This window comes from Vanacampus margaritifer, chromosome 20 (assembly GCF_051991255.1).
Source record: "Vanacampus margaritifer isolate UIUO_Vmar chromosome 20, RoL_Vmar_1.0, whole genome shotgun sequence".
In the NCBI taxonomy this organism is placed as follows: domain Eukaryota; kingdom Metazoa; phylum Chordata; class Actinopteri; order Syngnathiformes; family Syngnathidae; genus Vanacampus; species Vanacampus margaritifer.
The window spans coordinates 6670904-6686539 of NC_135451.1; the positions used below are offsets into that span (position 1 = coordinate 6670904).

Consider the following 15636-nt stretch of genomic DNA (forward strand, 5'->3'; position numbering starts at 1 on the left):
TTTTAAGGCTCTAAAACCCCATCACCACACATTTCTCACATTTCTCTCTTGTTTAAAGATTCTCATTGTTCAAACCTTCATAAATAAATAAAAAATAAGTACATTACTGTAAAAAAAAATAAAAAATGCATACAAAATTGCACCCAAAAAAATCTGCGATACAGCAAGGCCGCGGAAAGTGAACCGCGTTATAGCGAGGGAACACTGTATTGTGTTAACCTACATTGAAGTCCTTGGTTATCCATTATTTTATAATTTGACCACTTAATATCCACACGAACATTGTTAGTTCCAAATTTTCACGTTGCTTAGCATCCTCCGTGGCTGACTTTGTTGAAAAATGTGTTAATCTAAAACAGAGTGCCCCCTCAATGGGGCAATGCGGTGAGAGTGGCCCCTTTTCTCCTAAATGTTCACAGGTGACCTCTCTCGGAGGGAGGGATTAAAACACAAACCAACGCTCTGTTAATTCCGAAGGCCCAACTTGTCGTCAGCGTTTCCACCCTCCCTTCTCGAACACACAAGAGCGAATTCCAGTAACATAATGGCAACAGGCACATTTTGTCTTTTGTCATGCGGCACATGTGGAAACAGTAGCTAATCACGAGGACTCAGCATGCTAACTTTCCATTATATGAAACAAACAGGCTTCTAGGAAAAGTTTTGGGGCATGGTACAGCACCTGGGGACACTCGGACACTCCTCCTTGTCTTCATCATTGTACCTACAGAGCAAAGAAATTATGCAGCATTGTTGTATGCTGTGTTTGTGTGTGTTGCTTCTGACCATAATCTATGCTAATTTCCATTAGCCCATCTATAGTGTTTGGCATTATATGTTAGCATTAAGCATTATTGGACTTTTATGGAGTGGAAAATCTATATTTAATGATTTAATATGGTCTGTCTGTATCCCACATACCTTTGTACCTCTTGAGATGTTCAACTTTGGAGGTCGCACTGTATTTCCTATCAATGTCATAAAATTTCTTTTTTTTTCTTTGGTCCTTCTTTGGGTCTCCTGACGGCCTCACGACTCTGGCTGGAAGTGTTCGGTTTAGGTGAACGGTATGGGATTTTTTAATAGGTTTTAGGTGAACTAATGAATACACACTTACACGCACGCACACACGCACATACACATTCTCACCCACATACAAAATAAAATTTAAAAAAATTTAAATTAAAATTAAAAAAAGAGAGAGCAATGATGATGACATGTCAAATCGGTAAAATTACCGAATGAAAAAAAGAGGAAAAAATAATAATAATAAAAATTAAATAAAATAAAATTGGAGGTTGACCAAATCCAGAACAGATTGCATTTGTCTTTTCTCTTTGAGAATCCACTGTAATGCATCATTAGCTCAAATTAACAGGTTTCTTTATCTCATGCTTGCAGCCATTGTTTGCTTGGCCCCTACATCTACTCCCTCCTCCATTGAACTCCACGAACCCTGCAGAAAGCATCGTCTGTGCCAGACACAACAACTTCAACAACACTTTTGTTGGCCCGCCTTATCTGCTAGTGCTCTGTAAATAATGCTTTGGGTTGGAATGAGGTCAGAACTCTTTAGAACAGCATCGGGGTGAGCGTGAGAGGAAAGGATGTCAAGGCCATCGAGCAGATGAGACAGTATCAGCAGGGGTGGCCAGCTCACACACAACAGCATGGCTTAGTTGCCTCTACCCCTTTGTGGTGAAAAGATGTAATTGCAGTTCATGTCGGTCACACAATGGATTGGAAAGTCACTTTAGCATTTATTTATTATCAATACAAACTTTGTCCTGACTCCTCACTAAAAAGACAATTCATCCCCACAAGTAAAACGATTAGTGTATAAATAACCAATTGGATTAAATGGCAATGGCGTCATTAGACCTATTTTACGGGGCTCAAGCCTGCCTAAAATGTTCTTAAGACCTCCCTAAATGAATTGGTTGTTCATTCCACCCCCCTCCCCCCCATAAATATATAAATATTGTTTGTTTGTTTTTTACAAAAAAAAAAAAAGATCAAAAACCTTAAACGTATAGTATACAGAAAGCGCAATGAATTAAATATTCAGGCACATAACCTTATTATTTATGTAAATATAATCATAAATCTGTTGGCTTCACTTTACTTCCAAGTGTAAAGTCGTCCACACTTCTCGTGTGTCAGTATCCAATCCATTCCACTTAATCATGTCGAAAACGTCCTTACTAGTAAAAATCCAGTCCATGTTTTGACTGGTCTCGATTGCGACCATGCTTGTAGTTGAACGTGTCTCTGTCAGCCAAGTGTTCCAAATATGCACAAGCAGCATTGAGGAAAATAACGTGACTGATGGACAATGGCCAGACACACCTGGATTAATCAATTTGTCCAATCGTGAAAGACAGGAAACAAAGGAGTGGTGTTAAATTCAGGAAGTAGTTGAGCTGCGCAAAGAGCCCATTAACGTCCATCACGACCGAGAAAGAGAGTCATGATGGATATAATGAAGGAAGTTTCTGAAGAAGAAAGTTCGTCTTCATCACTGTCTGCTGGTAGTAGCAATTAGTTAGCCGTTGCCACGGCCCAGCTAACAACAGAAAGTCCTATGCTATATTGTCTAATAATTACTCTACGATGCATGTGAAGCGGGTTTTTAGAGACAGCGAGAGTCTAACAATCATATAAAACTCAATATGGATTTAATATTATGAATATGAAACATGTCAGTCAAGGTGCATCATTTAATTTGAGAGTAATGAACAGAAAGTGGAGATATTTAAAACAAGTTTAAGGCAGGCAGCTATAGCACATGTCTTACACAAGGAAACTCGGTCTGCTATATAATTAAGGGTACAGCAAAAATAAAAAAACTCAAAAGAACTAAAGACACCTAACAAAGTACGGGAAAAACGTTTACATTTTAGAAATTTAAAATGAACAAATAAAACTTTTAATGTAAGAAAAATAATTTGGGGTTAAAAACTTTGAAAGATCTCAATCATAGGCAATGGTATATATATATATATATATATATATATATATATATATATATATATATATATATATATATATATATATACATACATAGTTTTTAAACTGAACAAAAAACTTCACACTTCAATATTACTTTCATTTTTAATTTAGAAGTCATTGAGTAATATTTTCCTTCACATATGCACCGAAAAATCAGAAGTATTTGGGAGCAAACAGTTACTATGCTTTGAGCCAAATTCATGTCATTTGTTCTCTGTTGATCAGTTAATAATTAATTCAATGTATCTTAATTGAAAATGTTAGACTCACTTTATGACAAACACAGCTACCTTTTTTGCTTACAGTTTTTCGTACACTGTATACAATGTGTACACACACACACACACACACACACACACACACACATATACTGTATATATATATATATATATATATATATATGGTTAATTTTATAAAAATGCTTCATGTGTTTGTGTACCATATTAAAATACTGATGGAAATAACACTTTAAGTCTAATGATGACTTTAACTTTTATTGTATTCCTTTTATATCTGTCCATCTGTGCATCTCCTACAGCAGGGGAGGGCAAACTTGGTCCTCGAGGGCCGAAGTCCTGCAGGTTTTGGAGGTTTCCCTCTTCCAACACAAGCTGATTCCAATCAACAGGATCGTTATCAGGCTTATGCAGAGCTTGCTGATGAGCTGATCATATATCAACTGTGTTGGAGAAGGGAAACATCCCAAACCTGCAGTACTCCAGCCCTCGAGGACCGAGTTTGCCCAGCTAAGTCCCCTCCTTCTCATGAAACCTAGTGATGCCCCTTTGTTAAATGGTACATGAGAGTTTTTATAGAAAATGTTACAGTAGCAATATTGTACCAGTAGAGAGCGCTGTTAGCTACACAGTACCCGAGCCATATACAGAGAGAGAGAGAGTTTGGCCAATTCGGTTTCAAGCAGGGTAACAAGATAGCGTCATTTGTCATGTGACCAGCAGTTGACCAATCACAGCGTGGTTAATCATGGTCACATGACGCCATCTTGTTACCCTGCCGAAAACCGAGTTGGCCAAACTCTCTCTGTGTATGGCTCTGCACAGTATGTCAAACTGCTGCGAACTCAAAAAATAAAAGCAAACCAATTTTTTTTTCTACACAGACCTCAGACCACCACTAAGTGTCAGTGTTCTTTAAAACATCTGGTTGTGGTCTGAATCAAATATTGGTATGTATGACTAAATGCTTGTTGGATTAATCTGCAGATATCTTCTTTAAATAGTTGGACACAATTTTTGATTTAATAAGTGGATTGGCTTCATTTTTGAGAGGATAATAAATTAATCTGATAAAGTGTTTTCATGACCCAATCTTGTAAAAATGTGTGCTATGAAAATGCGGTTCTGTTTTAATAATGCTTCAATGCATCATGTGAAGTCTGCACCGTTTTGAAGCATCAAAGTTTTATTTTTTTTTAAATGGTGGAGGGAAGCCTGTCTGATTAAGGCCTCACTTTCTCAGCTCTGACGATGATGATGTTGGCCCACGTCTCGATTGATGTCCTTGCTGGGCCCCGAACTGTAAAGAGGCTGGCAGGGCCTCGTCCAAGACAAAGAGTACGAAGGGTAAACAGCAAATGTCAGCCACCTTTGGTTCAGTTTGTGTTCTTAGACCTCAGGGGTCTAGAATCTACTCATGTAGACTTCTTCTGGCAGTAACGGTGCAATAGACTTGTTTTTTATAATGGTAATGACAATATTGACTGAAACTCTCTCACATATTTGCTGTTTTTGTGCTCAGACCAAAAGCCTGTTTTAATGTAAAGGCAGCGCTTTGCTGCCATCTTGTGGCATCAATATGTTACAGCATTACTAAGCCATCACGTCTTATCTTGGCCTAGACTTGTACCTTGTACTCTATCATAACTTTTTATTTGTAACTTTTTAAATCTATCAATGATGTGAATTTAGACTATATAAGTCCTGATTCCAGCTCATGACCTTCCTCATAAAAGGGAATATCTGCCACAGTACTCCAAATATTCTTTATTTATTTATTTCGGAACTGTTTGATGAGCTTACTTTGCCAAGATAAAGCAAGTAGTTAAGAAAAGAGGCTGCAACCGCTCCAGCGTGGAGTTTTAGTTTTTAAACGCTCACTTGTTTGTGTGTGTCACTCGCATACACTTTCCTGAATGTTAGGGCGGTATGTCCTAACCAAACAAGGTTGATGGACAAAAATAGACACCTGAGACCTTGAGAGTGATTTGTGTATGTGAAAACGTCTATTTTTTATGCCTTGTTTGAAGTCAGGGGCATCCATCTTAAAAGAAGCGCGAGTGCAAAAACGTGGTCCTACCGTTAGCCGGTCTGCCCGAGAGATTTATGGTCGCAAAAGGGCTTTAACATGGTTGTGCCAACATTGGAGGAGGTTCCCAAAACACGCTTCGAGTGGCTGACATCAGGCTCCGGGAAGCACATATGTCGGCACAATCATGTGAATGCACGTACATTGCTCTACTTTCAAATGAGGGACATAAATACAGTATGTGATGGCTTTCTGTGTAACACGTCAAATAGAAATTACGGGTTCCTATGCTAGCTGAACATGCTAGCAATTCACGACATCCAGTCATAGCCACCTGTGTCGCATACAGTGTTGTCACAGTTACCTTGAAAAAGTAACTTGGTAACTTTATTGATTACTTGGTTTTAAAAGTAACGGCACTTTGCTGATTACTTGATTTCAAATTAACAATGTGACTTTACTGATTACTTGACATTAAAAGTAACTTAGTTACTCCTGGTTACTTGGTTTTAAAAGTAACATAGTTACTTTACTGATTATTTGATTTTAAATGTAACTTGTTTACTTTGTTGATTGTGTGATTTTTTTCAAAGGTAACTTAATTACTTTACTTAGTACTTGATTTTAAAGTTAGATTAAGTTAGATTACAAGTTACTTTATTAGTTACTTTTAGCAGACGTCGACGTTCTACTTAACATAACATAAAAATGACAACTGATTTGGCCAATATTTTATTGGAAGTGCATTTTTAACAGTAATGTGCTTTTTAATTAAAAAAATAAAATAAAGACAACCTTTTTTTTACTTATATGAAACAGTCTTAATAGATTTCACTGAACATAAATGGTCTATTTCAGTAATATACAGAACTTCAGGCCACATACAGAAAAATTGAAGGATGCAAGGGTAACTTTTAATAATAAATAATACAATTTTAATCTATTAAACACGCTAAAATTATTAAATCAAGCAATTGTATGTTGTTAATATATTAAGTTACTTTGAAAATTGGGTGGCAACCAGTTCAGGGTGTACCCCGCCTACTGCTCGAAGGCAGCTGGGATGGGCTCCAGCACCCCGCGACCTTTTTGAGGAATAAGCGGTTAAGAAAATGGATGGATGGACGGGTTACTTTGAAAAAAATATTGTATTGTAAAATGTGATGAGGCAGACAATTTATGATTATTATTATTTTCAAAATATTGGGGTGGCCCAGCCCTTTATCAAATTAGATTAGAGCCGCTCCTGCACTAAACAGCAGCCGCATCTGTAAATTCAGAACCAAAACAAGAGCAATCTGTGGTAATCTGAACATTTTTAAAGCAATCACTTAATCAATGTTATAAACTCACAATTTGGAGAAACTATTATCCATAATTCACCATAATTTTATTAAGATAAATGTCCCCATTTTACTTGTTAATAGTTAATTTCTATCTTTTCATATCTTGAAAAACTCTACAGAATATAAAATGAATTAATTAGTAGTAGTGTTAGTCTCCATCAACTCTACAAATATAGTTTTTAGTATATGCCGCATGCCGTTGAAAAAATGGGCGGCCCCTAAATGGCCCCCGGACCATAGTTTGGACACCACTGGTCAACCTGGACTGATGCTTGTGAATTTTTTCTTATATGAAATAAGGGGGGAAAGCAAGAAGCTGAAGAGGGTGTGAAATCAAATTTAAACAAACAGATCCGAACAGCGACAATTTTTAGGAAACCAGCAATCACTATAACATCATTATCATGCAAATTGGGTGGCCTCGAGATTGAGCGTTCACAGCGGCAAGCTTGCCTTTCGAATCTTGATTGTGCCGATGAAAAAGCCATCAATCTTTGGTTTGGCTCCACACACTGAAGCACTTTCCAACTTCAACTAGCCAATTCCTAGAAATCTCTCATTTGTTTGATTCCAGGCATTGTCAAAGTGCAGGAAATGGCTTGAATCCCTCATACTATGCAAAGTTTTTGTGTAAAGCTGCGTGGCTGTATTACATTCCCACCTGTGCAGATGTCTTTTGAGCACCTGGGCTCACACGTGTTTGGCTAATGAATAAAACATTGGGCTGAGTTGTTTGTTTGTTTGATAGTCTGCCGACATCAGCGCCAACTTTTAGGCTGACCCAGACACATACCTTGCAATCCCAAACGGGGGAGAAGAAAGAGAAAAAGCAGAAACATCTGCAAAAAACATTAAATCATCTTTACACATTGATACAACTTCTACTATTTTCCTTGTCATTGTCTTCAGGTGTACTTTAATTGACGAAGTGTTTAAGAAAATATTTCTTGCTTTGTGTGCCTGGAGGTGACAGACATTCAATTCGCTCTTTGCGGCTTCTGACATTCCAGTCTGCTTCCCGCCTCGCTCCGCTTTGAGGTCAAAGCTTTTCGCTGGACAAACTCAGACAAGAGGCTCCCTTGCAACTTGCCCGTGTTTCCTCTTTGCTGTTTTTCTCACACGCAGGATGTTGGACTGTTTAACGGTTATGTTGATAGAGTGGAACCTCTAAGGTTGAACATGATTCGGTAAGGATGCTGTTTGAATGTCGAAGGAATAGAAAATTAATTCATCCGTTCCAGACTCAAACTGTCACTCTCATAAAACCTTTATCTGTACAGGAAAGTGACATTTTAACTTTTTTTTTTCTTTGACTTGCGAGCATGAACTTGAGATACGAGCACTGTAAGATGACAGTTGGCTCAATTTACGTCACAATTTGATAAGCAGCACTTTGGCAGGTGGAATGAATCAGCATTTTTTTAAAGGAGGCTTTAAGCTGAAATTTACTGTGAAAGAGAATTAGATCTTGTCTATTTCAAGCATCTCATTTTCCACATCTTAGCCTTTAATTCAGTTAGCTTACTGCTAATGCTAACACTTGAATAAAAATGCATAGAGTGCTAATAATTGGCATATATGTGGTAGGATTAAAACCTTTAAACAGCTGATATTTGAAAATGAACATTTGGGCAACACGTGGCCAGATAATATAACAATAATCACAGGCATATATTCTTTATCCTCTGTGAACGACCACTAGTGCTGCTGAGGAGTTGTTGTTATCTCTCCTCATACTCCATGCATCGCTATATTGCCCCGAGGTGCAGAAGGTGTTTACACAACATGGAGCAACAATGTTAATATTTGCTTGAAGTTTGTATGCATTTTATTAAATTGTACTCAATTTGAAATTATCATCACACATTTAGACCACTTTTAAACCATTTTATTAACCATTTCAAAGCAAGTGAGCAGTTCATTGCATAAACAGCTTGTAGTCAGTGCGGAACATTTCCTGTTTTGTTTCATTCGCAGCAAAGCCCCCCTGTTTTTGAGTTGATCAATTATGCTGAAAAAAAAAATAATAAAGGCATTTGCCAATATTGTGCTAGTGCTTAATTGCCAATGAACTGCATACGGGTTGTTTTGTTTTATGTACAATCTCTACATAACGCGATACAAAATGAATGCCATTTAAATATTTCCCCAATATAAAAATGAATAACTTATACATTAATTGTAGTTTAAGGATAATCAAGATAAAAATGATTATGTACACATACACATTTTTGGGGGGTATTTTGGACATTTACAAACAATTAAGGTGCACTTGAGTGTTTTGCTCCAAAACTGCATCACAAAGAAAACAGTGGATCTTTCCAATCTCAAAACAAATGGATATTAAATATAACAATAAAACAAATAAGATTATCAAATGAATAAAGGGTTCAATACGTTGTACTTTAGAAACATTAATTCTAAGCAAAAGTTTGAGACAAACAGATTAGAGAAGTAAAAAAAAAAAAATGGAATTAATGCATTGGGGGAAAACATTGACTTTTGACGACAGTGCCATCCAAAAACAAAAACAAAAAAACAAATACAATAAAAAGAAAATGTACTGTACATTTGAACTTTCTAAGTAAGTGCACTTTTACCAATTCCTCACCGGCCAAAAATAGATGCCCAAGAATGAAGCATGTGGTGTTGCTATGCTGGCGTCCGTTTGAAGTTATATCCCAACATTCCAAAAAAAAGCAAGAGCACACAACATGGAGGTGTGATGCCCTTATAGCACCATAGTGAGCAGACATGAGCAGCTATCGTGATGTTAGGGTCTTGATTGCGACATTGTCAATGGTCAAATATACGTAGGACCACATGTGTATGTGTGTGTTTTAAAGACCCATTCTACATATAAATAAAAATAAACTAAACAGTCTAAGCAAGTACAAAAAAGGTCTTGTAAAGTTACATTAATTTACAGTTCATGTACACATCGTCAAAATTGTCTGCTGCCTTCAAATGGGTCTTTATGTCTTTTAAATAAGCCATATATACAAAATAGACTGGTCCATGCCGGTTGTGCAAATCCTTCCGCCTAGTAATAGTGTCTCTGTGGTAGAGTGGCTGACCAATGGCCTTGTTTATTTGAACCAGTGCAGGTAGTTCGTCTTCAGAGCAGGAAAGCACATGTTGTTGCTGCACGAGCCGCCGTAGCTGGGAGGGCAGGCGGAGCATGGGACCCCGACTTTGTAGGGAGCCTCTCCAATCCAGTTACCCCTACAAGACACAACAGCGGTCAGTGTGAAGAGACCCTGAAAGTGGGCATGAATAAAACCAAGAACAGGAAACAGTTTTACTTTAAAAGCAGGATCATTATCTCTGCTGCATCCTTGTCTTTCATATCTATCTATCTATCTATCTATCTATCTATCTATCTATCTATCTATCTATCTATCTATCTATCTATCTATCTATCTATCTATCTATCTATCTATCTATCTATCTATCTATCTATCTATCTATCTATCTATCTATCTATCTATCTATCTATCTATCTATCTATCTATCTATCTATCTATCTATCTATCTATCTATCTATCGACCTAGCTAGCTAGCTAGCTAGCTACCGACCTAGCTAGCTAAAGACCACACTCTGATGATAGCTAGCCAGCTCAGCTATCATCAAAGTTTGGTTGCTCTACTTGCAGTTGCCATTTTTGGGCAAATTAAGATCTTAAGTACTGTTATAAACACATAAAAATAAAAATAAACTTGATTTGTGTTCAGCATGCGTAAATCACAGTTGGATACATTTGTAGTGTGTCCAGCATATGACAGCCAAATTGCAGCTGCAGTTAAGTCAGACTAAAGTGATGAATAGGTATAATAAGCGATAAAAACCAGGTCATATCGACTCTTACAAGTCAAACAAATAGGTCATCAATGGGCAGAGTGCCTCACATATATCTCAAACCAATGGGATTAAATAACCTTGCCCGTAAATCCAAATTGGCTTTAATTCTTGGAATCCCCCCACCCCACCCCCCTTTTCTTTTCTTCTCAAGAGCTTTAGTTATGCGGTACCTGCTCACGGGCTTGTATTGAGGTTATCTGAATTTCCCCAACGACATGGGTGGCATTTCACAGGTCGGCACTGAGTGGCCCGACTGGGCGATAGGTTTAGAGCTGCCGTCGTCAGGTTAACAGGTTCATTGGTATAAGCGGCATGTAGCAACATGAGAGCTACTTACTTTGGCGAGTAGTTGCAGACTAAATATGTCGCCCGTTTCCACACGGAACCCCAAACGTTCATATTGTTGCATGTGTGAACAGCACAGCCCACTTTGTTGGTGGTCGCCCACACCATCTGCAGAATACACAAAACAATTGTCATTCAATGCTATGATGGACAAGCCGCCCTACCCTCTTCAGTACAATGTTAAAACCTATAAATGATTAACCTATAAATCGTAAATAAATCTTCAGGGCCAGAACTTTATAGCACACAAGTTTGTTCCTTCTTCAGATCTTGTGCAGCTAACTTAATGGGAGTTGCAAATTCAAGTTTCGGAACCTATCTTCCATTATTTGCTGAACAACTCTACAAATTTGCTGTTTTTGAACTCTAAAAATAGTTGGTTAAAAAATAACTCAAATTGGGTCAATTTTTTTTTGACTTATTTAACAAATCAATAAAATTATTAATATAAAAACAGTTTTTTTTAAATCCACACTGCAACCTATTTTTTTTACTTGTTTTTGGGGTAATTAATTTGATCCAACTTTTTGGGTTAATTAAATATCCCAACTGAATTTGGTCAACAATGAACTGACCCAACCTTTTGAGTTATTTAATCCAAAACATTGGGTCAAATTAAATAATAATTTACAAAGCAACCCAATTTGTTGGTTGTTTGTGGTTTTTTTGCTTGACCCAACTTTTGGGGTAAATTGAATAACCCAATGGAATTGGGTGAAAAATGTACCGACCCGCCTTTTTGAATTATTCGCCCCTAAGAGTTGGGCTAAATGGGTTAAATAAACAACCCACTTTTTGGGTTGATTTGTGACTTATTCATTTGACCCAACTTTTGGGGTTAATTGAATAACCCAAAAAGTTGCGTTAGTCCCCTTTTGACCCAATTTGGGTTATTTTTGACCCAACTGTTTTTCGATTGTGTTCTTAGGCAGAAGTATTAGACTTTCTGAGTCTTTTTTGTGTGGGTCTATTCATGGTACAACATGCTGCCAAGTGATATTTTTACGGTCATGCTTGAAACTTTTCCCTGTGTAAAGCTTCACCAGGATGAACCCTCAAAATGTCAATTTATTTGACCTAAAAAATAATATAGTGCATAATGTCAACGAAACTAAGAAATTTCAAAAGGCTGTTTGTTCACTCCGGCCCTAAAAATAGCTTGTAATAACAGCTTCTAATAACAGCTTGCCTACCTGCGTATAATGGGTGCACATGGGACCGTAGCATCTGAGGGGGCATCGGGGGTTGCAATCGCGAGGGTAAGGAAAGGAGTAATCTTTGACCTCGTCGTACCACGGCTTCACAAGCTGAAGGATGGAACGATACCTGTGACGAGAAGACCATCAAAACCTCACACTGAAATATACAATATGCTTGTAAAACTGCATGAAACTTCAGAGTTCAAAATGAAACGTAAACCAAGCCAGTAACTACTGATCTTACGTTCACTAAAGGACTGGAACTGGTGAAAAACATCTTAAACTCAAGGTAATTGTTATTACGTAGAGCAAAATAACACCTGCAATCTCCTTGAATGGCCACGAAGCAAGTCAGCTGAGTTCACGCCCACAACGGCACAAGAAAATATATACTGTATACCAAAAAGTATTCTAGCCCGCCCATGCGCAGATTTACATCATGAGCCAGACTTGCGCTGGGCACGAATATAGAGCACAAAATGTTTAGTAGGGATATTTGTATGGAAACACTTCTCAGCTATAAATATAAAAAACAATAAAAATGGCAGGAAATGAGCGTGCCATGTGACGATGCAGTCGCCGTTGTATTTCTATATTGTTGACCCTCCGTGTTATTTGAAGATCAATTTATCAGATAATGTTGTATCAGAAACCTTTGCCAGAGGAAAATAAATTGATATGAATCGTGACAGAAAATTATACAAAGTGGGAAGTTCTGCTTGCATACTGTAGGTCCATCTTTGAGCAGTTGTGCTCAATAAAAAAATGCACTGATGAATTATGTTTGACATGCAAAGTGAAGAGCGACTGACGGGATTCTTCCTTGTCCTGATGGGTCAAGCCTGAAAACATAGCTTGTGTTTATTTGAGGGGTCACACGAGCATTCCTCCAGCAGTCACTAGGTCACCATTCAAGTGGAAGAAAAAGGAAAAGGGGCCTGCAAAGCGATGACCGTGACCGCAAGGCAGCAGCATCATCCCTGCTGAGAGTGCTGCAGCAGATGTCGCACAGGGGGGGCGGGGACGGTTGATTGGGTGGGGGTTCAAAGTTCACTTACCGTCCTGTCCTGACGGAGAGGTTCTGACCCAGAAACCTGAGGAGGTGAGACGGGCCGTGCTCCCAGATGCAGGCGTGGGCCCAGCTCTCAGCTGACTTGGCCAGGCTATCATCCCACAACTAGACACACATGCAATTGGAGACCATTACACAAGTCACGTACAGTAAAATATAAACACAAGATCCGCTCCATCTAAGTCCCATTCAGCACTCAGATTTGAGATAAGGCATCCATCAAAATTGTTACAGAAGAGAAGTGACGCTTTGATCCAATCTTTTCTTCTTCACAGTTCTAAAAGGAAATTGGCCAGTTTTCCAATATGGAGGCTAGATAACCAAACACTCGCGTGCACATGTAGATCATTGCTTCACTCTCATACAATGATGACCTAACTCCACAAAAGCTTTATTGATGAATGAATAATGATTAATGAATATGAGCACAAGTCAGAAACAGCACTTTGTAGAAGGAACCATATTTGGTAACCAAGTTGAGCTGCAATGAGCAGCACATCGCTATAAAGCTATTATTTCGAAAAATAAAAAAAACTAAACAATTATGTTAAAACCATTAGCATTATATTAACAATCTAAATTTAACATTTTTAAATGTTTAATAAAGCGATAATATAATGTTGAATAAATAGCTTAAAGATGATTTATTGACATTGCTATTATCATGAGTTGCTTTAATTTATGCACTAGCAGTAACATTATATAAACAATGTAAATTAATTTTTAAAAAAATGTGCTTACATTTTTAAATGTTTAATAAATAAGGATGATTTCTTCACATTGCTATTAATATTAGTTGCTACAATATTTCAACAAGCAAATTGACTCTTACCTTTTTAGTTTTTTGACTTTTTAGTCAACCTCAAAATTTTATTAACAATATTATGTTAGCCCCCAGTAGTCTAAACACAACATTATGATTAATATTGCGTTTGTGGAATATGAATTAAGCAGTAAAATCCACCAATTTTTTATCCATCTCAGGGGGCGGCCATTTTGACACTTGCTGTTGACTGAATGCCATAACAGTTGCTCGGGTAACGACCAATCACAGCTCACCTTACTGTGATGTCATTTTCAGTCAACAGCAAGTGGCAAAATATCCACCCCCAACATGGGTAAAAAAGATACATTTTGCTGCTTTATTCATATTCCACACATATAATATTATTCAGAATGCTGTGTTAAGACTAGTGGCGCTGCATAGAACATATTATAATAATGAAAATCATTTGTAGGTTGACTTCCCTTTAAATGTCTGCGTTGTGCATTTTGGAGTCTTGCCAGTGGCGCTCCACTACATGACCGAAACAACACTTTGGCTCCATTAAATGCATTTATCTTAACCATGCAAGTCTACTCCAAGATGGTGTGCTCATTAAAGACTCACCATGTATTCCATATTAGACGCCGGGGGGAACACCTTGCCCCTCACTTTGTTATGGTAATCAAGAATAGCCGCCATGTCGGTCTGACTAATGTAACGCTTCCTCCTGCTCTTAGAAGAAGAGATGCCGTCCATCCCCGCGTCCATGCTGCTGAAATTGGCCGCGTGCAGATCGTGGGAGGGCGCAGCGGTGACGGTGACAGTCAGTGCACTTGTTCCACAATGTACGCACAAAAAGATGAACGCAAGTAAGTGAGGCTGCATGTTTGCTCTGTGGATATCCTTCGCGTCGTAGCCGGATCTGCAATGGAAGAGAATAAAAGATTTGTTGCCTCAGCGCAATTTAGCAGTTAATTAAATTGTCGTTGGACAATAAATTATTATCTTACCTTTCTTGTGCAGCGCTAGCAAGTGAGAAAATGAAGGAAATGGTTGAAGTTGTCCTTGCCTGAAGTTTCTGCAGCTTTGCAAACTATAACGGGAGAAGTTGGTCTCTGAGGGTTTATATAGTTGAGCCAGTGGACGATGCAGGAAGTGCACGAGGAGGTAGAGGACCACCCTCTCCCCCTCCCCTGGTCACCTGAAATTCAGCATCACTTATAATTAACCCTCCTTTAGATTTATTATTTGGTTAATTTCATTTCAAGTGTAACTTGCAACCAGGAGGTGTGCTTTAGTTTTAAAATAATAAGAGGCTTTTGTTCAGTATATTGCCATCATATCCAATGGAAGAGGTGCATGAGCAGTTCTTAATTGTCAAGAAGGTATTCATTTAATAAAATGGTGTCCGTTACATTCCATAACCCTTGGATAGAAAGTTTAGCCCCCCCCCCTTTTGAAATCAATATTTTTATAAAATGTAGATCAATTATCCAAACAAATTTGTCACCATGCATACAAGTTTTTTTTTTCTCGTCCACACCATTGAACGTGTCAAAAACAATCTGAGTGGGTTTCTTTTTTATACAGTTCTTATGCTGGACCCCAAATGGATCGTGCAGGTGTCTCCAAAGATGGCTGCAGTAGCTGAATTGGTGACTTTTGCCTCGTGTTTCGTCGATTACACTTGTTCGTCGTGCGGCTAAAGTTGTGTGGTTTTCCAGGGCAAGATGCCGAGAGCGAGGAGGGTGGGGGGGGGGGGAGAGAAA

General features: G+C 38.1%; 1 protein-coding gene across 1 annotated transcript; it reads right to left on the reverse strand.

Annotated features, from left to right (window-relative positions):
- Window positions 1-8576: 8576 nt before the first annotated feature.
- Window positions 8577-14941, reverse strand: pi15a (peptidase inhibitor 15a). Its single transcript, XM_077554602.1, has 6 exons — window positions 14878-14941; window positions 14492-14789; window positions 13088-13206; window positions 12024-12156; window positions 10823-10938; window positions 8577-9848 (listed from the first exon to the last, which is right to left on the reverse strand). The coding sequence occupies exons 2-6, from the start codon at window positions 14750-14752 to the stop codon at window positions 9713-9715; spliced, it is 765 nt and encodes a 254-aa protein (XP_077410728.1). The 5' UTR covers window positions 14753-14789; window positions 14878-14941; the 3' UTR covers window positions 8577-9712.
- Window positions 14942-15636: the final 695 nt, after the last annotated feature.

Excerpts from the sequence above, each read along its gene's own strand:
- pi15a (XM_077554602.1), bottom strand. The coding sequence starts at position 14,752 with ATGCAGCCTCACTTACTTGCGTTCATCTTTTTGTGCGTACATTGTGGA. Across the intron at positions 13,207-14,491 it reads CGTCTAATATGGAATACATG|TTGTGGGATGATAGCCTGGC; the intron begins GTGAGTCTTTAA and ends ATGTGTGTCTAG. Across the intron at positions 10,939-12,023 it reads TGTGCACCCATTATACGCAG|ATGGTGTGGGCGACCACCAA; the intron begins GTAGGCAAGCTG and ends TGTATTCTGCAG.